At 40.3% G+C, this 26,991-nt stretch overlaps 1 protein-coding gene across 1 annotated transcript in view; it reads right to left on the bottom strand.

The window, feature by feature from the left end:
* Positions 1–667: 667 nt before the first annotated feature.
* The window catches only part of CMYA5 (cardiomyopathy associated 5), a 45,400-nt gene continuing 19,076 nt past the window's right edge, over positions 668–26,991 (bottom strand). Inside the window, exons 3-13 of the mRNA XM_059491820.1 lie at positions 25,157–25,252; positions 24,275–24,508; positions 22,500–22,522; positions 20,421–20,542; positions 16,306–16,455; positions 15,233–15,379; positions 12,180–12,324; positions 4,089–4,222; positions 3,227–3,326; positions 2,111–2,287; positions 668–1,263 (exon numbers count right to left, since the gene is read on the bottom strand). Coding sequence (XP_059347803.1) covers positions 1,011–1,263; positions 2,111–2,287; positions 3,227–3,326; positions 4,089–4,222; positions 12,180–12,324; positions 15,233–15,379; positions 16,306–16,455; positions 20,421–20,542; positions 22,500–22,522; positions 24,275–24,508; positions 25,157–25,252 — 1,581 coding nt within the window. The 3' untranslated portion in view covers positions 668–1,010. The remainder of the gene's footprint in view (positions 1,264–2,110; positions 2,288–3,226; positions 3,327–4,088; positions 4,223–12,179; positions 12,325–15,232; positions 15,380–16,305; positions 16,456–20,420; positions 20,543–22,499; positions 22,523–24,274; positions 24,509–25,156; positions 25,253–26,991) is intronic.

The following is a 26,991-nucleotide window of genomic DNA, read 5'->3' as shown; positions in this document are numbered from 1 at the left end:
CCAAGTAGAAAAATCAGCATCCTACTCCTGTGCTGACATAAACAATTTTTAGCCTGCTTGTTTTGGGGGCCCTGAAACACTGCACGTCACTGTCATGCTGGTCCTAGTGTGGATAACAGTAAAGAGCAGGGCAGATGCAGGAAAATGTACACAAACCTGAAATTAGGAGCATCAAATTTCTAAGAGCAAACGTAAAAGGCAGTGAGAGAAAAGTGGTAATGCACAGGGTCCAGCATAGCAATCTTCCTTTCACTATCAAAACCACTGATCTGACATACTGAGGATGAAAAACACAAGGGAAGAATTTTACCACTACTATCAAGTTTCCTTATACCTGTGTTTTGTGAGAAGCTACTCACAAACACAGCACTTACTGACACAGTCAGGTAGCTGCTAGTCTGCTCCAAGCAGAGTAGGTAGGTGTAGCATACTCAGAGTGGACATGGCTGATACAAAGACCTAGCTTGGGACTCCCCTCCCATTTTGCAAACATGAGGATCTCTACATGATCAACTTTGCTTAATTTGTGCATTAAAGATTTGGCAGACAATGGCACAGGATATATCAATCTTTAGCATGTTTCAGTTGTTGAAATTTTTATACATTTTCCATGCACATCATCTTGGATTCAGGCTCTGGCTGTCCTGGCAAATGATAAAACAATAACTTTCATGTATTGCAGTGAGAAATGCATTTATTTCATACATGGGTTCATAATTAACTTTAAAAAGACAGCTAGCACTATCATATCTAACAAAACTTCTTTATCCCCTTAGAAGTACTGCTCTGTGTATTACTAAGTGCATGCTCCATCTGAAGGAGTTGATCTTCTTCCAGGCTCTGGGTGATTATCTATCTGAGCAGAAACTACAATTGCTGATGATGTGAAGGAGAGCTGTGCATGTAGCATTCATCAGTGAAAACTACCTGTCCCTTCCTGGCATACCTCTTCCTCTCTCTATCCCCTGATGCTGTATTCAACAGTTTTCTGGAAATTGCGAAACAGGAGATTAGCTCTGCTTCACGAACTCCGGTAGCTCCATTCCTGTGCACAGGGTAAGCACTCCTGCCTTCTCCAGGGCAAAGGCTGGGTGAGCAGCATCAGTGAATTTGTGCCTGATGGCAAACAGCACCAGTCCTCTCTCTGCATTGAAGAACAACAGCCTTCCACTACTATAATCCAACAGGATGCCAATCCTGGCCAGGTGCTCCGTCACATGAACATCACTCATCACACCAGTGTGAAGAAATCTGTAAAGAAAGCTGCGGGAAAATGGAAACCAGAATACAATGAGCCTCCCCATAGCAATTTACCAGAAATAACCTGCAGCTCAATTCCAATCTACTAACAGGTGGCTGCATACAGCAGCCTATCACGTGGCTGCAGCATTTTGCTCAGTATGTAGTCAAAGCAAATGTGGCATCACTTCAAGCCCTGCCTGGCATCCTGACAAGCCTTTTCACTTGGTATCTTTGGACTTGTAGAAAAAAAAACTCTTGGATGTTTCATTTAGCTAGTAATGTTCATACATCTGTATGATTTCACACTGAAAAAAGCACACTTGTTTAGATCAAGAGCACCTTTACAAAGTAGCAGGGTGGTGCCTTACAAATCTCCAAGCAGCCTGGCACTGGCCTGCTACCACAGACTATCCCAGCACCCTGCAGTCCTGCCACAGTGGCAGGGGAAGTCTATCACTGTGAAGGACAAGGCTGGAAAAAACATTTCCTATCAAGTCTTGACATCTCCTACAAATGGAATTGGTTCTAAAAAGGCTGCATTTATTGAAATAAATACCTTTGCTGGTGTTTAGTGAAGCAAATCAGGATAGGATCAGCAACAAACTACTTCTTTAAGTTTTATTCACTCTCTGGATAAAGGGTGCTAAAATAATCTATTTTGAGTTTAATTTTATTTTTTAAGGTGCTTTATACTTTTTAAACTAAGAGGAGGTCTAAAGGTTTTATGGAGATAGCCTTTTCTTATTATTCAAATTTACATAAAGGAAGCTGAAGAATCCTTTCTGCTTTCATGATTCTTGTGTCTGGTCAGCTTTATTTTCATGAAAGACAGGTAACTTCCTGAGCCACCAGACTGAATCCTCTTTACCTGGTTTGTGTAGGACAGCACCTCATGCACCAGGAGGTATCACTCAACCCCAGAACACTGCTCTGTGTTATTGCCTCATAGCAAATCCCAATCCTGTAGCTTCTGCAGGCAGAGACAACAATTTCCCAGTAATGACATCCTTGAGCAGGCAGCAGTTCACCCAGGACTGAAGGAAACCTGTTTGTGCAAGAGGCAATACAGTAAAGAGAGTGTGGTGGTAGACAAACCATATTGTGATATTTCTTTCAGTCAAATCATGAAGCATCACAAAAAATTGCACTCTGTTGTTCTAACTGCAGAGTTTTATGAAAGATTTCACTGAGAGTCTTTTCATCTTTGCACTGAGATGGACTTATCTAAAAGACCTCAAATTTAGAAGTCTTGTTCAAACTAGAAAGTCTGGGGTTTCATACAGACATAGTCACAAACATCTTGTGTACATTCAGTGGCAACAGCAACAAAAAGTGCTTAAACCAGTAAATCCTCATCACCTTTTAAGAAGCCATATCAGTGTGGTACAAGTTATACAAGGGGACCTGTGCTTGTCCTAGGACTGATACCAATATGTCCACCCCCTGCAATGTTCTCAATGGATAGAGCTAGCCTGGTACAATCATGTGAACATATCCCAGGAGTACTTCCTAGTTCTCCAAAGCCACAAATACTTTGGAAAACACTACCAATAATACCCTCAGCAGAGAAGCAAACTATGGAAGATGGATTATTTCTATCCACAATGTGTTAAAAACAAAGCCCACAAAGCTGACGTTCTCAGTGCAGCAAAAAATTGCTTTGAGACTCTGATGGATTAAGAGGTGACTATGGGCTGAAACAAATCGAGCAGTCAAAGGCACCGCTACCTTTCACCTCCTGGCCATTCCTTAGTGTGACACCCAGCTCTTCCTTTACATCAATCCCACCACTGACTTAGTACTGAGATTTTGCAGTGTTTGAAAGGGAGGTTCAATTGCATGAAGTCCAGAGGCTGCATGACCAAAATGATTCAGTTCTACAAAATTAGTGTTGTGTTAAAGATGCCTATTGGCAAAAAAAATTAAAGTGAGGGATCCACCCTGAACCCCACAAGATGGTTTTGCTTATCATACTGCTACTCACCCAGTGAGTTTTGTTTTTTCAGGAAGGTGGATCACTGTTGCATTAGAAGAGATTTGCAATGCAGGATGTGCTGTGTCACTCAGCAGGCGAAATCGAGTTCCTGGTACAATTCATGACAAAGAAACACCAGATCTGAGAGGTTGGCTACATTAACATGAGAGGAATCATAAAATGTTAAGCAACAATTATGGCCATCTCAGCTGGACAGGGTTGTATCTGCTAGCAGGTAGGAGTGACAGAAAATTGGATGCAAATACAAGGAGTCTTCCAAACTGAGACAGAAGTCTAATATTCAGAAATGCAGATAGGTGATAAAGAGGTCTTTTAGAGTATGTAAGAAGTTTGAATAATTTTCAATCAATTGCTTTTTTCAAAACACCCAATTTCAATTTTCAGGCTGATTTGGAAGAACCATACATAACACTATTTATCTAGAAATCTTATAGTTTTAAAACTGCTTTGCATGCTTCCTCATCACTCAAACTCCATTAAGTTTTAATTGTGAGAGGTTTTCTTTAGAGTCATGACAACTTTTATCTGATTGTGCTCTGTCAGATTCAAGCAAACTGAGATCCCTGAAGAATACTTAATCACTTCATCTCTTTGACAGAATTCAACATTTTTGCTTGAGGTCACACTAGTTTTACACAGGACATAAATATACAAGCTTCAAGTGAAGTCCTGATTATGCTAATTTTAAGCAGAAAAAAAAAAGGGATATAAATTTGATTTAACAAGATAAAAATTTCAGTAACTTGGTCACAACCATATTGGAAACTTCAGGTATAATTTCCAAAGAAAAACGTTTGGCTACTTTGCCCTTTCCACCCCATTGTTTTGACATCAGGAAATTATGATCTACCTTTAGTTGAGATGAGAGCTGCTTCACTTTGTTCACTTGTCCCAAATGGGTTGACAGCCCTCAGGTAGAAGAAATAGTTCACATTGGGCTCCAGGGATACTTTCAATTCAGGTTTCTTTATACCAGCGAAAGACCTGCAAATGTTGAAGACACATTAAAATGTATGCAAATATCCAAACTAGGGAAGACTGTTTTATGCCAACAGTTAAGTTCCCTAACTGTATTGTTTATAACTGAAATAACAAAAACCATACAGAAACTCCAAATGAGAAAGACAAACACTGTTTTCACAAACAATTGGGTTATGTAGGAGCTTCAGCATTTCACTTGAGGGATTGTCTTCACTTTGTCTTACTTATGACCCAGTGCAGTGTAATGATCACTTTATGTTGGTTTTTGGCATAATTCATCACATAAAATTTAAGCAGCACAGAGTCAAATCCCCATCTGCCTCCTGTGAAAAGTCTGTTTTTTCTTTACAAAATAAGCAAGTTTCTGAAGGAAAAAATCCACTTTTAATTAATTAGTTACATGACACTGAATACACTTGTGTTTTACTATCTGGGCACATGCTACAAGTCCAAAAGAATTGATACCATTATCTGATGCAGCACACAAATCATGCTCTTCATCATAAAATCATCATAGAATGGTGATTAACTTCTTATGAGGAACTCCTCACTGACAAATCTTTTAACAGCCAAGCCTGAGCTCTGTCTTTGCTGTGGTACCATGCACTCTAACAGGGCAGTTTTGCAGGAGGCAGAGAAGAGGAGCTGCCTTCACACAGTTCCCTGCTTTGACTATGCTGTCCAGTGCAGTGCCTTAAAAACTCTCTAGCCCTCACATCCTCTACCCCTGGTGTCTTCATACACTGCTAGAAAGCAGGAGTCAGCACCCACTCAATCTGCTTCACAGGTGCTTTAAAGTATCCGTGAAAGTATTTTGGATGGCTAGAAAGATGCCATTTTATTTTCAACATTGACAGCAGTAAGAAAGATTGGCTTAACAAATTCTCTTACACTGGACCTTGATTTTCCTCATTTTTTGCCTCTTATGATAACAGCAAAGCCAGACAAAATACATGCTCTGCATTGTATGCCTGTAGGTAAAGATTGTTTATCTGTATTAAGTAGGTAATTTCCTTCAAGAAATGCTTTTAGGAATCTACAAGACAAGTATTTAAATTCCAGAATGGGAGACCTGCCTTTGGAGAGTGAGCAAGACACTTTCCCTTCTACCTCAGGTTTGAGAGTAGAGTCCATGATGGTCTCTCTCCACAATGGCAAGCAATGCCCCTGAGAAAAGCTAGACTAAATAAATTACTTTTTGCAGCACAAATTGCTGTGAACCCAGAGGAGGTAAGGCAAGCAAGTCAGCAGTCAGATCAGATCGTTCTATTCAATTAGGGGTTACTGTTTTTACACACATATCCCACCAGAGAGCAGTACAAGCTGATGAATAATCAGTACTCATCCATCGGGATTTTTCACACGCCTGCTTCTGCTGCATTTATCACATCAAGGTAAAATCTCACCGCTCTTAATACACCAGATTCCTGCTTACACCACACAGATCTCTTTCTAGGAGGATGGCATCTTCAGAAAAGACTGGTGTGTCATTCTGTGACAGGTATTTTGCACTGACAGTTGTCATTAAGGGCAATTAAAAGCATCAAGAAAATGCACTGGGTGCTTCTGTGATGTGTACCTTCAATTTAAAAGAATTTCAAAGAGTCTGGGGCTCTGGCATGATCAGCACAAGACTATGCTACTTTCAGGGAATGTGTCACATTAATGCTGGAACTGATGAAGTAAAGAGAAATGGCAGAAATTGCATGGTTTGCTTCACCCTCCTGACTCACCAAGGCCCTGACCACAAGACCACTTCAGCAAGGCACTGACAGCACAGCAGGCTGAAAGGTTTAGGGAAGAGGTGCAACCTGATGAATAGATGAATGAGAACACAAGCTCTTTAGACTTGAGAATAGGAGACAAGAGAAAAAAAAAAGATTCGAAGAAAGCTACGAGATGGGAACTGAGAAAGGAGGCAAATATGAAAGGAGAGAAAGGAAAAAACACGATAGAAGCAGAGGCAGGAGAAAAGAAGTAGGCACCTAAGCTTTTAAGAAATTTGCCCAAGCTTCCTAGGCAAGACTTACCCAATCTGTTCCTTAAAAGCAGCACACTGACATTTTTGATGCGAATCTGAAGCACAGACCACCAGAGAGGAGTTTTAAGCAAAGAGTTACAAGTGACATGAAAAGAGGACATGCTAAGCTATTCCTTGAAAGCTGTCTGTGGCACTATGTAGATCAGCATGCCTTAAGCACAGTGATGCCCTGTACACGGCTCCTTCTTCTGTCATCTGGAAAATGTTATGTAAGTCAGTATCCTTCCATAGAAATTAGGAGATCTTTTTCACTATGTACTACTCATCAGATGATTAAATAATAAAATACAAAATCACTTCTAAATTCAATTAGATAGTTACATTGTGGTATAATAAGTAGACATGGGGTATTTATAATCTGAAGTGTAGATCCCAGAGATGTCTCATAGGTATTTAGAAAACATCTTGGGTCCAGTCATTTGCAGAATAGAGTCAGCGATCGAAGTTCAGACTTTGGTCTCTTACAAATGCGAAATTCTCCAAATCAGAATTTGGATGCATATTTAAATCAGAGGTCAATGGCATGCTGCTTTTCAGTCATAACAGTGAGACAGAAAAATCTTGACTTCAATCTGCTCTGGGCTGTAAAACGGTGATCAGATTTTTGAAAGTATTATCTGCTTGGTAATCTATTTCAGCCAGCTTTAAGCTGCCTAAGAATAAGAGCCCATCAATTTTAGCTATGATTAAAGCTTAAAAACAGTCCTGCTGCTGCCAACTAATGAAGCAGAATATGCTGACAAGAAGGAATTTCATTTGCTACATTCTGAGCCAGATCCAAGAGCAAAAGAAGCTGCATGCAAAGAAGAAATAGGTCTTGCAATCTGTTGCCTCCCCTGTCCAGAGGGTAGGGTAAAAGGGGAGAGTGAATACTGAGGGGTCCCAGCAATCACAGTAGTTTATCACGCTTTAGACTGACTCCACAAAAGCAAGTATGAGAAGAAGGTATGATTAGTACTTAGCTTACAGCATACAGGTTATGTGTAGGAGAAGGCGAGGGAAAATGCATCCTGACTGTGTTGGTGGAAGGCTGTTTCATTTCTGATTTCTTGTAACAAGCACTGCAGATGGATCTTCCTCAAGCTCACCTTAAGTAGTGAACTGTAATTTTGAAAGAAAAAGAAATCCACCTACAATATTTCTAATGTCAGATAGTTTCTACTTTATATACACCTGCCCACTTCAGAGATGATTTGAGATGTAATAAAGTTGCTATCAAAGTGTGAAGCATCCTGGTCTTTAGATTAAACGTTATTTTACTTGCACTGTCCTCTCAATTTCTTGGTATTGTTGATACAAAAATTAGTGCACAAAAAGTCAAGAAGCATTCAAAGTTAACTATTTTAAGTATCTCCTCTCAATCCTTTCATTGTAAGATGAATCTGTAAGACTGAAAATCCACTCTTCAAATATCAGGTATGTGCTATTTAAAGCAGAACAAAAAGGACTCGCATGTTCCTTCACATTTAAGTTGCCAAGGAATATTATAGTAGCAGTTTTATGCTAAATCTGTGATTACTCTGGTTTTAGGGACATCGGATCTTGCGTTTTCAAGCTCATTTTTCTCATCAGCATCCTCATTTATTTAAAGGAAACAACATCTAGGGGATGTTCTTTTAATATTGCCTGAACCCAGCAAATGATATGCCTTGCAGTGAATCACAACACCCTCTGTGCTATAATTGTCATTTCCACCCCCAAGATCCCACTGAAACAGTACCTCCAGAGCTGTGCTGCTATCACTGACATGGAGTTAGGGTGAAAGTATGCAAGCTTCTCAAGATACATGTGGAAGCGTACAGAAAGGGTGCACCATTAGTGGAAAAAAGCTCTTGAAGCTAAAAATAAAGAGCAAATAGCTCTGAGTTTGCTCCCAGCTGTGCCACATGCCTCCTTTCCTTTCCTCTCCTCTCCTCTGTCCTAGCTCAGGCTGTTTTGGGATTAGGTCACGAAAACACCTCCTGCTTGCTGCTATCTGCAATTGGCAGAGTTAAGAGGGAAGGAAGGTTCTGCGTTTCCAACACCCTGTTTCCTGAGCTACCATGACTACCATGTGGGCAATGAAAGAGGAGGGAGACTTGCTCCTTTTGTTCCAGCATTAGACTTGCTTCATCAGGAACCCAAAAATTTCATTCCCCAGAAGTGCTGGTCTTGCTCTGTCAGAAAAGATGACATACAGTAACTTCCACTTTCACAAGCTCACTGCATACTGCCCTTATTTCTGCCTCTCTGAGTCTTACAGATTTCTCATGATGTGACACAGGCTTTCCATCTGAACAGCCTACATACCTAATCCCTGGACTACATTTCTCACAGCTTTCCATCTTCCACCCACAACTCCATTGACTTCTCAACACAAAGAGGCTGCTGAACAGTAAGAAAATAGCAGAGCTCTTGAAACTGAAAGAAACATTTCCAAGAGTCACTCATAAAGATTCTGGAAAAAGATTCAACCTGTGAAAGAGCTTTAAAACCACTGCAGCAGGCCAGGGACTCATTTTTGCTGAAGATTTAAGGTGATTTTATATGAAATTATGTCCCTCAGGTGGCAAGCTGGCAAGAAGACAGAAAGGAGAAGGGAAAATGTAAATTTGTGTGGGGTTTTTTTGGTTGGTTGGATGGTTTTTTGTGTGTTTTGGTTGGTTGGGTGTTGGATAATACCTTTTTCTTAACTTAGATATGGGGCAACTGAGAGGCATTTCAAAAACTTTGATTCCATTTTCAGTCTCATGAGAAGGGTGAGACAATAGAGATAATTCACACCATCACAATCAGAAGCCGATTATTTCCTGATTCCAACACACTATAAGCGTTTCTTGGCCTATCAGCTTTTTGCCACGCCATACTGTGTGCCTTAAAGCCAATCATCTAAAACTACCCCTTGTGGGTCCTACCCCAATGCATCATTCATTGTTCTATTTCTCCAAAGTATCTAGTCTTATTTGCAAGGCCATCTTTTGAAACTTTTTTCTAGCTCCATTTCTCTCAGCAATATCTGTCCTATTCCACGGCATTTCTAAGTCAGCATTTCTTATCTCAAAGTTTGCATACGGATGCAAACTGTGTGGGACTTCTACAAATCCCATTACTGGGGTTTTGTGGGTTTTTTTTTGTTTGGTTGTTTTGTTTTGTTTTTTGACAGTATTTGAAAGGAAACTTTAGTGAGGTTCCATTTCCAAATATGCTTCATATTCTCTCCCTCGGGAGCTGGGATGGCTCCAAGGATGTTTTTGGAGTTATTCAAAAGCATCCTGGGCAACTGGCTCTAGGGGGCTCTGTTTGATCAGGGGTGTTACTCTAGGTGATCTCCAAAGGTTCCTTCCAGCCTTAACCACACTGTGATTCTGTGGCATGCTGAAGTCTACATGTCACTGACTCAGACCAGTCTCTAGCTGTTCAATGAGGGCGTTTCTCCCTGTTTGATCCCTTGGCAGTGTCCTTTCCCTTGGGTGAGCTTCCAGAATGATATCTGTGGAAGTAGCCTTATGGGGATGGGACCATGCTGCCTTCTCCTGAACTTTTCTTGAATGCTCTTCCCTGACCTCTGCTTTCACACTGTGCTCGCAGCAGCAACTGAATGAACCTTCTAGGGTTGCTGAGAAATGTGTTTGAACTCGCACCCAGGGACTGGGAAATTGCTTAGTTCCAGGGCTGCTGCAAGCACAAAAGGCACAGGCTGTCTATGAGAGGGCTCCACATTCAGCTGATCCCCAAGATGCACGTTGCTCAGGAAACCTGCAAAGGACAAACCCCAAGCTTTCAAGGGAAAAAAAAAAAAAAAAAACAAAACTAAACAAACATCTACAAGATTTGAATCCAAAATTCTGGGTGTGCATAGAGTCAGAGTTTTATTCTACCTTATATAGGTACTTGGCTTCTAGTCAAGTTGATTTTAATTCAAGTTGATTTCTAATTCTAAATTGCTCCTTTGGGGGCCCTGGATATGAGTGATACAGGCAATTCTCCATCTAGCAGTAGGCTTTACCCCCCTCAACTTTATCTAAAATCTTAAATAGAAATCTTTAAAAAAACTTCTCCATCACTATAACAACTTGTGACACTACAGAAGATTTCCAGGTTATTCTCAAGGGGTTGATTTAGGGGGAAAAAAGGGAAATTGTTTTCAGGGAAAGTAAGTGGTAAAACATTTGGTTTTGACACACAAAAAGAGGTCAAAGCCTTTCTACAAATAGAGAATTTTAAGCTATAGCAATTCTGAGAAAATTCATTTTTATGTCCTGTGGAAAGTTTTCACACTTGTCACAGTTAAAGGCCAGCTTCTGCTGACAAGGAGGCCAAAAAGTCAAATGTAACTCAGTATAATTATAAACATGGTAGATTTTACACAAGGTCACTTGAGAAAGCAAAGGGGTCTGTTCTGGAAGCTTTTTTGCCACATTTATCACCACACAAGAAAACACTTTATGTTACCAACACCTTGCTCATGGATTACAGATATCAGCACAGCTTCTGGTTTAGAGGAAAAAAGTCAGTTTCAGATAACAGCACAGAAACTTGAGGGCAAACAACCAGCATATGTTTCAGATCCATTATCTTTGACCAGCAGCAACTTTGGCAGGTTGACAGGGACCTGATGGCCTCATGAAATAGGTACGAAACACAGCAAGACCCTCCGAGAAGCAGAAGAACTGGGCGAGACTTCTCCTTGATTGCAGTAATGCAGCACACTGGTACTGCATGATAAAAAGTCTCCCACCCACACAGAAACTTTTAATTTCAGTTTTCAGCCTACTTTTGTAAGGAGCAAGGCATTCACAATTTCACAGTTGTACTTCTCTCCTACAAAGCTAAGAACACTTCAGTCCACTTAACTAATTTTGACTGCAAACCCTTCCCTCCTCTTCAAGGAGCTCATACCTCTCTACCCCATCTTCATGATGTCCATGTGAACTAGCCCATAGTTGAAGACCCTAATCCAGCTTCTCAGGAAGTGAAAAAGACAACCTCAGCTGGGCTGAGGCTCTTCCATGGGGTTCTGTATGGCAAGTCACCCCTCTCCACTTCACAAAACTTCTCAGACCTATGCAGCTGCATTTTGCTAGAATATTGTCACTGTTTTTATAAGGCAAACAAGGACCCCCAAGCCCTAAGGACCTGCAGACAACCATGTAGTTCCCTGCCTACAGCTGAGGGGTTGGAACTAGATGATGTTTAAGGTCTCTTCCAACCAAGGCTATTCTAAGATTTGATGATTATGCAACAATTTTCTGGGCATTTCAGCACAGTGCACAGTTACCTGGCTCAGAGGTGCCAACATCCCCCCTTGTCCGCTCCTCTATGCAGCACAGGCTTAGCATAGGGGAAACCAGAGAGGGTCTGGCATAAACAGCCACTACCCTGAACTTCAAAGCTACTTTTGGAGCCCTGTGGCATGCCTGCACAGCCAGGCAGCACCGAGCTCAGCTGTGTGTTTAGAGGTCTCTGCACGCACGTCTAGACAGCACAGATGGGTCACCAGTATTACTGAAACACCCATATCACCCTTACTATGCCCAGAGATGACTTCCATCTTGCTCTCCACAAAGGCAAGAGCAAACTCGGCCACGCTCCTCCATCACTCGCCTTCCCGTGGAGCTGCCCTGCTCTGCCTTGCCCCGGGGCTGCGGCAGCGGCGCTTCCCCGCCCAGCACAGCCCTGGAACTTCGGCTTCATTGCAGACAGCACAACATCTCCGCGGTTTTGGCCTCAAATGAAAGGGATTGTCCGGTTAACCAGAATGAAAAGGAAGTACTTTTATGTCTCAGCCTAATCTCACGGATTAGTGCCTGCCCCTTAAATTCCTCAGCACACAGAAGCAGATTTCCTACTTGCGTGGCTGCAGGCGGAATAATCTCTTGCGTAACGGGCGGCGCTCCGCAGGCCGGGCGCAGCGGCTGCCGGTGTGACCGAGGCACTGACCTGAGGCCTTCTCCTTCCGGACAGTGCTGCCGGCAGTACTCCAGGATAAAAGACTCGGCGGACACGGATGCGGCGCGCCAGCGGACAGTGGCTGTGTCCCAGCACACGGTGCAATCCTCGGCTCTGATGGTGGGCACAGCGGGCGCTGGGGACACAAGGACACGTTAGCTGTGCTGTGAGGAGGGTGCCCGAGGGGCGTCTTGGGAAGGGAAGCAACAGTCACCTCCGTGAAAACCCTTGCGATAGATCTTTGCTCATCCCGCAGTGATCTTTTGCTTGTTTGTATTTGAATGGCAGAGGGCTACATTACAGGGAAAACAAACAATAAAAACATGCTGGGAAAGTCATTGTGAATAGTTGTGCATTTGTCACATTTACTTTAGAAAGGTAAATTTTTATGCCTTTCCTCAAGCAATGTTTCCTCATTTCTGCCAGTCTGCAAGGAGCAGAGCACCGAGGCAGCACTGCCTACAGCTCTCTGCATTGCCTCAATCCTGTCCTCAGCAGCCTCTGCATGAACTGCATCAGAACAAATGTGCTGCTGCAGAAATGACAGGGAGATGCTGACTTTCTGTTTAATTATGTCTTTTTAGTTTTGCAATGCTAAAATTCGGTCCTGTAATTTCTCCTTTTTAGAGATTCTGTTTAAGAGCTACAGGCCCAACTGCAATACAGAAAACGGAATATAAAATAATGCACTAGCTGCAAGTAATCAAAAGCTATTGTGTGAAACTGCATATTCAACACTGTAGGCTGAAAATGGATCACTTGTATTCTCTTGTTTTTCCCCATTCTGGGAAATAGCAACAGAAAACATCTTACCACCTGTTGTGAAACTCACATAAACAATCCTAATGGCTGAATCCTCGAATACCTGCAGTCAGCAGCTTACACACATACCAACATGTATGTATGGGTAAACAGCATGTCACAAGACATTAAACTGTTTTTACTGTAATTTGAAAAGATCTGTCTAAAGAGTAGCTGAAGTGAGCATACTAGAAAAAGCTGTTACTGTGCTTCTGAGATTTTTTTAACAAATTAACTGCAGCTAGAATACAAAATCTAATTTTATTGTAATATTCTGGAACTTATGCAAGTGTTTGTGTAAGAGGCAAAGACCAAACAGGGTGAAAATCATGCAGGTTTTGAGCAACAGCAGATGTACTTCGATGTCTTTAGGACTGCAAGGAGAGAGAAGATCAGTAGTGGGGGAGAGCTCTGGGGGATAGAGAGATACTTCTTGCCTTGAGCATCATCCCCTCACAGAAAACACTGTTTGGAAACAATGCTCCTCAGTGGAGGGAAGGGCAAGCTGTGAGTCTGGGAGGTGGAGGAGCAAGAGTTGGGGGGCTCTGGGGGGATGCTACAGCAGCATTTACCTGCATTCCCCACAACTCTCCAGGCTACACTGACACTTCCATGGGTGCAGTGCCAACAGAGAAATTTTGTGAGCATTCTCAAGAACTGGAAGAGACTCAGCTTTGTTCTGCTATTAACTGCATGTATAAGCAAATAATTTTTTTGTATGTGTGAACTTTCAGTCTGAATTACTAAAAAAACCTCTACATTCTTCCTTCTGACTTTATTGGGCTACTTGAAGAATTGAAATTTGTCTTTGTATCAAAGCAGCTGGACTCCCACTGAAGAATTGGCTTCCATTACGGGTACTTATCTTTCTGCCTTCGGTGTTGAAAAGATGCAGCAATTTTTCATCAGCCAGTCCTCAGCAGTGTCCCAAAAAAGTCCATTTGAGGCTCATGCACTCCAGAGGGAGCTCAGCTGAGTTTTAAGGAAGGTGTTCAATAAGCCCACATTTTACCCAGTTTATTTGTTTTCTTAAATAAACAAGCTGAGGAAAGCCATTAAAGACTCATATAAATTAACTTTTCTTAGAAGGATTCAATTTTTAGGAAAAAAAGTGTAGTGAGCTTGACACCAAAAGACAAAGAGATTTCTTAAAAATAATGGTTTAAGAAAGGTGAAACCTCCTTTTAAAATGATGATTTATTAGGTAGCAATAACTCATAATTATTTGTGCATTTGGCAGAAAGTCTCCACTATCTTCACAGTTGCATTGCTGAAGCCAAAAATTTGAATTTCCCCTTTGAGTTCTCTGGAAAATAACCTTTGTTAAAATATAAATCACAAATTAAGTATCGGAGAGAATTATCAACATATGTGAAGTCTAGTAGGTTAAGCAAAAGGCTTGAAGCTGTGGCTGCTGCCAAGTAATTTTGACAAGAAACTCAGTGTGGAACTGAATGGAACATAGAATTTTTTGCTATGAAATTGTTACAAATCCTTGCCTGTATTTGTGGCTTCAGGAATGGAGTAATTGTTTTTATCCTGCAGCACTGAAAAAATTGTCTGACAGGAGGGCCTCAAACACAAGAATGCTTCTCCTTGCTTGCAATTCAAGAAGCAATAGTTTTGTCAATACAAATTATTAAAGAAATTAATGCTCAGAAAACTTAATCAGTCAAATGAAGCTCATAAGCAATACTCATCTAGTTACTCATCTCAATTTATAGTACTTAAACAACAGCAGAGCCTCTCAGCCACACCTGAGATTTGTGTCCCACTGAGCAAGACACAGCATGCAACATCAGTAAAGCAGTCCTTCCCTTGAAAAATTAATACCTTAAATCAATGCAACATACATGTATTCAGGGATAGAGGTAAAACATGCAGCCATCTCCTCCACTGTGGGCAGAAGAGGGAGCAGCAGCAGGGAGCAGCCAGGGGGCTTTCCCAGAGCTTCCATGGAGCGGTGCAGCAGACTCAGAAGATAAATACATAATGTGCCACTCTGATGCTGCAGCCATGTGGCCCAACACTGGAAACATCTTCAAATTGAATGCCTTCAAGTTTCCTCTCAGGAACAATTATGTCACTATCTCTGAGCAAACAAGGGAATGACCATGAACTGCCTGCTATCTGCCAGATGGGCAAAATGGAGCCGTTTCTTCTGCGTCAGTAACACTGTGGACTGAATTAGTCTAAGGACCTGAAACTTGTAATAATAATCAAATTACTAAAAATGTACATACCTGTTTTAAAAACGGCTTTTTCACTGGGTAGACTGCAGCCTGTGCCATTCACAGCCATGACCCACACACTGTAGCAGCGATCTGGCTCCAGGTCCTCCAGAATGCAGTGGCTCTCTTTCACTGTCACTCTGTACTCTTCCACTAAAGCTAGGAGAACACACACATGCACAGGACCTCACACCGTCGCACTGGTAGGGTTTACAACTAAACCTCTTAAATAACACATTAAAAACAGTCAATTGAAAAAGATGCAGAAATTATTACTAGCTAAGATCTCCATATTTCACTCTGACTGACAGAAAGCTTTAGACATGCCCTTGAGTTGAGAATACAAATGCCATTCATGGCAAGTGGAGATTATTGCCCTCAGTCCTACTGGACTGCAAGTTTGGGACATGCAAGCAGCAGTTACCCACTCTGATGTCACCACTATACAGCAAAAATTCCTCATAATAAACTATATAGCACTTAGGTATAAATTACATATTACAAAAACCCCTTCACATCCTTTAACCTAGATGTATATGCATAAATGGATTTGTGCAGAGCCTGGTCTACTTTGAGCTTTTTAACAAATAAGCATTTCAATCCCCTTTATTAAATTTAAATTTTTAATGTTTGAAATATTTTGAAAACAAAAATCTCTGTCTACATGTGGAAATACTTCCTAATGCTTTTTCAGTGAGAACATATTTCTGAAGTACATGCAGGGTCCCAAAAGCATAATGGGAGCTCTCCCCTTGGGAGCTCTGTCTGCAGTCCCCATGAGTAACAGCGAGGCAGCATGGACATATCCTCTCTGATGGTCAGGCCTCTTCATGAGAAGGCACTTCAAGCGGTGAAAACAACCGCCCTTGATTTTACAGAGCGTGATATTATTTTGCATTTGTGGAGACAAAGGGGAGGAGAAGAAGCAGCATCTTCCTCATGATCTCCCCCACCATTGTCTGTCTTTAGTTTTATGCATTATGTCTTCACAGCCATTGCTCTTCCCATGTCCTGGGCACTCCCCTGCAGCACAACCTCCCACCTGCTTACCCTGAGCCAGGGCTGAAAGGGCAGATCTTACGCACCCCCTGCATCTTTGCTGGCTTGCAGCTCCTCCGTACAGTAGACCTGGAAGCAGTCGATGGTGTCCCCATCATTCACAGCCCAGTAGACAGCAATGGAGGTGCTGGTGGCTGAGTTTGGCTCCTGAGGTATGACAGTCGGTGTCTGTGGGACTGAGAGGAAAGTTTCCCATTCTTATACATGCTCCTGTGTTGTCAGCCGAATTACCTACAAATTCATGAGTCAACCCAATTGCTTATTTTCACTCAGGTTGCATATTTCCAGAGAGCAAGTGCAGCAGGAAATACAGAATACTGGTGCAGTCTTAGAGCAACAGATTCTCATAAACTAGGAACAGAAAAAAGTATCTGCTCAGCATTGGAAGCCCCCCATTTGCCTCACAAGTCTGGACAAAATAAGATGCAGTCCTAGTACTGGGACCAGCCAAAACCAGCACAAAGCATGTGCTTGTACCCTCCTCCACAGAGATATTGGTGTACTGATCCGAGAAACGTGGGCAGCGGAAAGGACCTGCCACAGCAGGAGGGGATTCATGCAGTGTGTCAGTGCCAGTGACAGCAGCAGGGATGTGCTTCAGGCAGAGGAGGCTCTGACTGCACTCTCAGAGAACGCTCTAACTACACTCTGCCCTGGCGTGGACTCCTACTGCACATGCACAGCTTGGCACTCCTTCCTGCCATGGTCATTTCCCCACAGACCAAGAGGACTGAGAATCCTTGGTTTGCAGTTGAAGCTGAACTCTGCCAAGGCACCTGAACCCCATGGGGCTACCAGAATCATTCCTCACAAGTGCTTCAAAGATTTCCAAGGTTCCCCAGCTTTCACACCAACTTTTGTCTCCTGATTGACACAGATCCAGCCCCAGATGAGATATTGTTTGCCTCTGTGATTATGTCATAGAAGAGAGGGAGGGCAAAGAAAGAAACAGAAACCCCAAAAGATGATAATTGTTAAAATGATTGCAGGGAACGAAAATACATGGTTCTATTTCTTCACCCAGTAAATTTCCATATTTCATGAATTCTCTTAGAATCTCAGCAGAAAGCTTCAGTTTTCTTTTCAGTTATCTCCACAGTAATGATGATAATCCCCTGTGGCATGAAAAAGGCAAATGCAGATGCTGGGCTGTTTCCTTATGATTTATACAGAGAGCCACCAGTACAGTAGCATTACATCTGCTACCCATTGCAAAAAAAAATTATCCTTCTTATTGCTAAAAACAATCCTAATTTTGTCTTTTGACTGCATCTAGAGTTGGCAATTAGGAAATGTATCATCTTTAGGAAAATACTTCCTTTCAGTGGACATGATGGGGAAACCATTTTTTTCCCCATGAAGTTGCCTAGAAACCACTATTTTTGATCACAGAAACCCCAGAGTTGCAAGATCTATTATTATGCCAAATCTGAACAGAAGCTAGTTTACTGAATGAAACTTCTGAAAAAAAAATAGATCAAAATTCAGTTCAGCAATACTGAGAAACATTTGATTTCTAATTTCCTTTTGCATAATATGAAACAATTTAATAGGAAGCAATTTCAAAACAGGAAGCTGAACTATTCTCTTCAGAAACAGAACATTTATGCATTATCCTCTTTTAAGTGGTCCCTTTTAAGTGAATTTTAATAAAAAAATGAAGTATTTGCAATATGAGTTTGACTAACTGATATTTTTCAACAAAAGTGGCATATGTTCTCATCAGTTCAGTTTTCATTGAAGTCCTGTGGTGTAAGGAAGTTTTCTGTCATGCTGTGTAATCTCCACAGTAATCCATGTGTTTTCTGGTGTAATGAGAAACAATATTTCCTTATTTCCTTGGCATTGTGTACTTGAAGAAGGAGAGCAGATACATTCCTCTGTGACTTGATTTGAAACTTTTTTACAATCAGCAAAGGTCCTTGCCTTCCAGTATAAAAGGTCAGGACTTGCAGTGAGCTTTGGAAATAATAATTTTTAATTTTTTAATTATTCCCACTTTTCTATTCCCAGGCAGAACCTGGGTTCCATTATGCTCATCTGCATGCTGCAAGGGTATTTTATGCTAATGCATTTATGAATGGAAATGGATTACATGAAAGGAGGAAGAACTTGAGGGAAAAGGGCTTTTCATTAGGGGATATGTAAAATTTGGAAATGGAGGGCATTTTGAAGGAAAATATTTCAGAAGTGTTGAAAATAATGTTCTATGAAATTGTTCAGTAAAACACAATTCTTTAGGAAGGAAAATACATAGATTGCAGAAACCTGGCACATTCACATTCATTTCATCATGTGGCTTCAGTCAAATAAAATTCCAAGTGTCTGAAAATGGTCCCCAGTATGTGATAAATTCATGGCCATTCAATTCCATTTAACTCCAAATCAAGTTTCATGTATTCACGTAACTGTTTTTCTTCAGGAAGGTTGTAACCTTGAAAAAACAAACTATCAAACAAATGAAAAGAAACACACCAATTTTTTTGTCTGCTGCTTACCAAAGTAAAAATCATGATGGCAGTTGAAATACTTTGCAGTAAAAGTGAAGACAGAAAATTTGGTATTTTAGATAGTAAGTAGGCACAAAGGATGAGGCGCTTTAAAGATCTCTTACTAATGGACAATTATTCATTGCAGTTTGTCAAAGCAAACTGGTCTGGAGCCAGCAAACCCAGTAGCTAATGCAAACTAACCCAGAAAGCAGACTTCAGCAGTTTAGGAAAATAAATGCTGGAGAGGCTTGTGGGAAAAAGAAGTACGTGGCTCCATTCTCCTGTATGACCTTGCCAGTAGGCAACAGCCTAGGAGGAATGAACGACTGCACCCATGGGACTGCAAGAGGAAGTTTAGGAACTAAGCCAAGAAACACAGCACATTTACACCAGCAAGTTAACTGGCAGAGTGAGTTACAAAAATGGTCTTTTTATCTGACTTCCTAAAAAAATGACACTGAGATAATGCTGCATACACAAATGCCTGTCCAGCTTCACTGGAGAAGCTTCAAATGCCACAGGCAAATTCATACACATCTGACAAGGACATTAACATCTCAGATATATTTGAGTTCCTCCAAGTCTAATAAAAGCAGTGGTGTGGAGGAGAGAGACAATCTCCCCATACTGACACTGCTACAAAGTGCGCTCAGCCCTTATTAGACATCAGAGAGTCAGCACCACAAGGTGGGCACTTCTCCAGCGTCCCATTAGTCTTGAAAATCCAGCCATGAACAAATCAGCTTAGGGAATCTAATGCTCTAGTTTCAGTGCTCAGGGACCAAACACATGACAAAGGGGCTTCCCTTCAAAACCCAGGGAATGACTATGATGGCAATGGCGCATGTGCTGACGAATGGGAGGGCACAAAGCATGATGGTGAGATGTGAGATCCCTAAACCATTGTTCTCTTGAAAAAGAAACCCTGGAGTGGGGTTCCATTATGAAGAAAATGAATCTGCAAAATGGTGCTGATAAGATCTTTGTTGACAGCTATCCAGATCAAGATAATACACTTCTGTATACAGGCAGAGCAGAAGACCCAGGCAGGCCTTTTAAAGGACATGAAATATCAGACAGAGATAAGTAAACCCCTTTCTCATGTGCAATTTTTACTGCTATTCTCCCAGGCAGAGGCTGTTTCTAGCTATAGTTAACCACTTTCCCTTTCACATCCCTTGGGATTTTCAGGTGCCTCCATTCACTTGTGACAAGTCCAGGGACCTCAGCCATCAATCAGCCCCCTGCTCTCATTCCCACACCAAGCATTCTGGGACTGCCACCCTCAGATGAAGACAGCTCAGGAGACCCTTTGATTGCTTCTTCTATCTCTGTATGCAAGGAAAAGCAACTTCTTTAGCCCTGGGAGATTTAGAGATCAAGACTTTCAGCTTGTCTGAGGTACAGATGTCTAAAATGATGCAAGAATCCCCCAATTTAGCACTTCTCCTTCTTGCTCATTTTACTGTACCTACTATAAGCCAAACACTTGTGCACAATTAAACCTCATTTTACATTCAACTGTGATTGCTAATTACATGGTTTGCAAATCTACACTTCTCATATAGATTCTATTATTAGCTTCCTGAAATTTCCAAAGTATTGCCAAAATGTTAGCTTTTGTGAAGACAATATCTGGAGTTTCTTACCAGCCGTGTGTTGTAAGGAGTGTTGATTGCTTTGTCCTGGACTGTCTGCATAGTGCTCAAACAGGGAAAAAGCACTGGGCACCTTCTCTAAAGAGAGGGTGGTATCCATTGCAGAAAGTAACCTAATTGGAAGAAAACACATATCTGTCCGTGTAAATCCTTTGCAGCATAGCATAGTTTTTCAAAGGCCAGAAGCAAAGACCACGTGACATGTACTGCTTTGAATATTTCCTGGGAACTTAAGGACAGCATACAAGCAGAAGATGTCTCCCTCATTTTGAACATTTACACCATCCTGCAGTTTTGAATCAGGAGCACAATGAGTGCTCATGGGTCTGTTTACACTTAACCCATGAGAATGTGAAGGTGTGGAAGTTCTCAGCAAGACTCTCAAGAACTCTCAAACAGGGGTTTGGGCTTGCTAATGAAATGCCTTTAAAGGTTACAAACCTTAGAGCTAACTACAGCAGCTGACTCCAGAGATGTAATGTAAAGCAGCTGCTTGTGGCAAGCTAAAAGCATGAGAGGGAAGATAGATTCTACTTAATTGCCCTGTATTTACTGGGTTCATTATATTAAAAAAACCCAAACATTTTTAACCCTGGGACAGAAGCAAACTCAAGAAAATGGAAGGTTTTTTTTCAAGGCATCTGAATTTTATATTTCTCCCCTTCATTTTATTTCAGTCATGGAAGTAGTAAATTATACATAATCTTAACAAAGTACAACAAATATAAAATACACTTTTTAAAGAAAAACATGCATTGTTAAATAGACTTGTTCTTAACCTATTTTATGTAGACTGGTATTATCAAACTAAAGTAATAACCAAGGCCATGCACCAAGCAAAATAAACTTCATTGTGTAAGTAAAAAAGTAAAGATCAAGTGGACAGAAAGCCTTGGGACACTGTTTTGTCCCGTTTTACCTGCTCTAATCTTATGCAATAAACTAAATGCAGATACATGTCCAGACAGTTTGACTTGCAACAGGTGAGTCCAGATTTATAGTTCTAATTCTGGAAATTTATAGAAACCTTGAAGGGGTGTTTGACACATTATTTTCAGATTGCTCTCCCGGGGTTGTAATTTGACTGCAAACTGAAACCACGGTGTTAGTGCTATACCCCAGACGATGTCAGCACACATGTCCCTGTGATGGCTGAGGCAGCACTGACAAGGGAATGTTTGATACACACTGCACAGTGCCCAGGCCCTCTGGGGAGAGTCAGGGGTGGTGGGCTGGGCAGTGCAGTTTTGGGGGTTTGCACAGGAGAGCCTGCAGCCAACTGCTCTGAAAGATTTCCCTTTACCATAGAGAATTTTTTTGGGGAATATGGGCTTATGGTTGAACATGTCTCTCATAAGGCATGGGACTCACCAAAACAACTCCCTTGAGAAAATCCCACATGGCAGAGAACTGTTTGTGATTGTATACATTTACTGGTGTGTACAGGCAGATGCAGGTACAACGAGGAACCAGCCCTGTGACACACTGTGAATCAGGCAATGATTGTGGAAAGCCATAGGAAAACATCAGCTCATAGTCTCCTAGCCAGGTTTTGAAATCTACTTTGTCTCATTTTTCTGGAGCTGTGTTCAGAAACATAGTCAAATTACCTGTGTTGCTTTGTGTTATAACCTTTCAGAGACTATGTGTTACAGAACCAGACCAGTGAAAAAAGAGATGTAATACCATCTGACTGATAAGACATACCATCAGTGGTATGTCTAAAAGATGGAAGCATGGTCACAATGGTTGTTGTATATGTATGTATAGCAAAAACTACAAGGAGCATCTGTTTAAAAATGTCTGTGTAGAGATTTAAAATTGAGCTGATGTTTTTACATGCTATTTGTTTAATTAATGTATTACAGAATGTGTGCAAAACACTTCAAAACCAGTCAGTTACAGCAACAAGTATAAAGCTGCTTTTCTAAATTTCATTATTTGCAAGGTTTATAAAGGTAGCTCTGATTGCTAGCGGTGTGTTTTCAAAAGCTCACAAATACTAAATGAAGCATCCAGCATGCTAGGCCTAGTACTCACTACAGCGCACTTAACCCATACTTCATGTACCTTTTATTCAATTCTTTAGATGACTAGAGAAGGGAAAAGAAATGTGTTAACAGTTTCCAAAACCCTCGAAGTGTTGAAAAGCCAGTCGTGGTCATCTAACAGTCTTTCTACTCTCCACAGACAAAAACCACCCAGCTTTGTTGACTTGAGGTTGTGTGGAATGCTGCTCATTCACAACAGAAGAAAATTTACTTCCTTAGAAATATTTCATTTCAAAGCTCTGGCTCAGAAGGGTATTAGAGTATAAATCTCATTTTAAGTGCTTGAGGGGTCAGTATTCAAGATCTAGATTTAAAGATGGAGCATAATCAAGTACTTTCTAAAACCAGGACTTCTAGAGAAAGAAATCACTTAAGAATGACTTAAGAATGCACATTAAGAATAGTTAAATCCAAATTCTGTCTAAAATGTACTTCATAACTTCTTATTACTAGAAGCCATGTGGTACTTTTACTTATGTAATGAAAGTTGTCCCATGCCTCAGGAATCTTCAGATAGTGTTTCCTGGCCTGTGAACAAAAAAGTTCCTATCCTTTATCACTAACAGAAGGGAGCAGGGAAATCCAGTAATTTTCACACTCCCAGAAAAGAATTACAGATTACAAAATTATATTTGCCAAAACACTGATCCTCACAAAATCAGGAAAATAATCTAATCCCAAAATAGCAAATCTACCACAACATTCACTTGGTTACAGGATACTACAACATTGTGTGGCACAGAGAAGAGAAGAAAGCCAAATATTGGCATAATTTCATAATGTGGCTGCTGGGGCCCATGTGGGCTGGACACTTGTATTTCGAAAGCTGGCTTATTTTGTGTGAGTGATCAGTCTTTAGACAGTAATTTGACCTTTCTATTTCTGGCATTCCAAGATAGTTTATCTGCAACTTCCAGGCCACATGCTAATTCCATAATGGGGGAAGATTATTATCCCAGAAACTCCAGCCTCTTTGAGACTGGTAGTACACTTGTGGAGAGAAGAAGTGCTGTCACTCACTTAAGGACAAGTCTTGCAGCAGAAGAACAGTATTGAAGGACCCAGGACCAGCAACATTCTCTGAGCAAAGTTTAAGACTAATGACTGTATGAGTTAGTAGGTCCAGTCCTGCAGATTCACTGGAGTTGTTTTTTACATCCAGGAAGGAGCATTAGAGCCACACACATCACATGCACAGCCCTCAGTCTATCTCATTGTCATGGTTTCACCCCAGTCAGCAACCAACACGGCCCCTCACTGTTTTTCAACAGTAATTATTTATCATAGCCTCAGTAAATTGAGTGCATAAATACTGTCCATCTGCTTATTAAAAACACCCCAAAACCAACAACAATATATGACAAAAAACCCTACAGCCCAGAAACAATTTTACTTTTCTATTACATTTTCTTGTTTCAAAGATCACTTTCTTGTTGTTTATTATTATACATAATATGTATTTAATTTTTCATGTGGTAAAATACCTAAACACTCTAACATCTCTTACTTTTCAGTTATTAATTCTAGATATATTATCAAACTGTCTTTTTAACTTTAAAAAAGAACAAAACCATTTTACTAGCATGTCATATTTTTGTCCTGTGCATCCTCTCCACAGTTCTCTCTGAGAATTCCCACATCAAAACCAAATGATCCAGCAGTTTCAGAGTGGAATAGCTGAGCTAGCAGGATTTAGCCATCTTAAAAAAATAAAATTCATTGAGACCCTAGATACATAAGTCTTTTCCTAACTAATATAATAAAAGCTACAGCATGAAAGCCAATTCCACTTACATTTAGGAAAACAAATCCATCCACTTGATCTGTTTCTTTTACTGTTGTCTCCAAAGTTTCCTTTGCTGAATCAACAGTTTGCTGGAAATTTACCATCTGCTCATACAGGTACTCCATTTTCATCTTCTTCACTTCCTCGAAGTTCTCTGATTTCTCATCATATTGCGCTACCACTTTCTTAAGCATGTCTTCATTCTGCTTTTCCAATAAATATGCATTTTTTTTACAGTTTTCCTGCAGAATAAAATGACAACATTTAATGAATACACAGAAATTCTAAATTACCCACAGACGAGCCATCCACCATATTGATTCTGGCACATTGACAATAAGACAATTTTATTTCTGCAGGCAAACTCCTCTGTGAGAAATATGTCTAGAGAAATAAATCAATAACAACAACAGCTTTTTATTTTTTTAACTCTTTAAAATTAAACTTTAATATTTCATCACTGAGATAGGAAGTCTGACCAAAAAAATAGCTAAAAATGCATAGTTACAACTGGAGTTAATACAGTTCTCAAGCCTTAAGAACTTGGGCAATCAGAATTTAAGATACTGTCCAACTAATTTAAATGCTTTGCATGGGATTCTAAATAAAACACCATGTGAGCTTTTTATAGGCATAAACAAAATTAAGGGAACTTTTTCCTTCAGTGTTTGTCAGTTACATATTCCCCTCTGCAGTAATATGCAAAAAAAGCAATCTTTTTCTTCCTCCGAAGTTAACACCTTCCAGTAAACTTCCAGAGAAGTCAATTTGAGGACTGGAGCAGCAGCCCATTTTAGTGGAAGCAATAATGCTGCACAAATAGGCAAGCATACTTTAGAAGTAATCCGGCAGAGGAAAAGAAAAATAGTGTGATAAAACACTGGACTTACCTCAACTGAATTAAATCTCAATTCAATATCACTCACAAACTCTTCAATCTTCATTGACTTTTCTTCCAGTGCTGTTAGCAATTTACTTAACTGATCCTGAAATTTAAAATGTTTCAGTAACTTAGGCAGGTTATTTTATAAGCTTTTTACACAGAATTTATTTTAGGTGAATATTTTTCTTTTGCCATGAGCCACCATTGGACAATTTTTAAGTAAGTTCAAGTATCACCCTGGCTGCAAAGACAAGCACAGAAATAGCAACTGGAACAGTCACAGAATTGTTTCCAAACCAAAACAAGTGAGCTCAGTTTGATAAGGCGCTCTGTCCATACAAGCTGTTGAACGTTAAAAATTCCAAAGCAGCTTTGCCAGAGAGTGAGGGTACTCATAGCCTCATGAGTGTCCTTGAGAGATCACAGGAACAAGCCCATAAAAAGAAAGATAACAAAGGTAGTTGTGAGGGTACCTTAAAACCTGTGTCATGGCTTTTAAAATTAGAATTCAAAAGATAGATATCTGTCTCTATATAGATTAATGTATAGATAAATAGATACATGTTTATGTATGTGTGTGTGTGTATATATATATATATATATATATAAAAGAAGTCAATCAAAATCACTGGTTGAGTTATGTGGAAACAAAAGCAGTCCAAGGCACACAGACAAAGACAACTCAGAACTTTTTCTTAGTGCTTCTTGACCTTTTATGAAAATAAGTTGCTCAATCGCTCTGGCACAATTCATAATTTATAGAAATGCTTAGTTTTAATTTGATGGCATAAATTTAAAAGGAAGGTTATCTTATTGCGGCAAAATTTTACGGCTAGATGAAAAGCACAAGACTTTACATTAATTACAAATGTGCCATTGGAGAATACAATTGAAAGTGCCCTTTAAAAATATTTAGGGAAATCATCAAGATTTGGAAACAAATTTCTGTTTGTCGGGATGAACTGTAAAATCTGACAAATGCCATCCCTAGCTCATTTAATTCACTGTGAAGCTCTGTTCTCACAGTTTTCATGCAACAATAATTTAGAAAAATTAAAAAATTAAAAATCATACAACAAGCATTTTACTATATTAATGTTTTCTCAGTAATTATACAGAAGTAACAAGAGACATACAAATGCAGTCTCAAAGTAACCTGAGCCCTGAGTGTTAGAAATCATGTGAAACCAGGCCTGTGTTGCAGCCAAATTTAATACTGGCTCTATATCTGTGTTCCACAGCCAGGGAGTGATGTCATGGGATGTTTATTTGCAGCTTGACTCACTGTAATGCGAGTACATTTGAGGGGTGGATGGGATCTGTGACTTTATTGCTGACTTACTTGTGCCTTGTTATCACTGCTAAGTCAAACCCGAAAGGCCATGTATGAAAAACAACTCTACATCTGAGATGGTTTGCAAGTACTGATAATTGAAACTGTTACATTGACTCCTACTTTTGATTTCTCTCTTCTACATATGAGATAATATAATTTAAATACCACCAATACAAGCCCTTCTGGAATTTCAGTAAAATGACATGAAATCTATATTCCCGTCAAATGAACATGTGCCAAAAAAGAGACCTCACCTTTCATTTACTGGGGTGAGAGTAAATAGCTGCTAATCAAGAAAGAAACATCTGTATGATATGTTCACTTGTACATGAGCAGATCTGATATGGGAGAAGTGACGTATCACATACATGTTGTTTTCACAAGCAAAACTGTAATTTAATGAACAATAGCTTCCACAGAAAAAGCATTTTCACTGGTATTTATTGCAATGGACTAGCTTACTGAAATGGAGGACATTTTATCTATTAGGGGAGAACAGCTTGGAT

Source organism: Ammospiza nelsoni, chromosome Z (genome assembly GCF_027579445.1).
Source record: "Ammospiza nelsoni isolate bAmmNel1 chromosome Z, bAmmNel1.pri, whole genome shotgun sequence".
In the NCBI taxonomy this organism is placed as follows: Eukaryota; Metazoa; Chordata; class Aves; order Passeriformes; family Passerellidae; genus Ammospiza; species Ammospiza nelsoni.
This window is presented reverse-complemented; position numbering and strand designations above follow the sequence as displayed.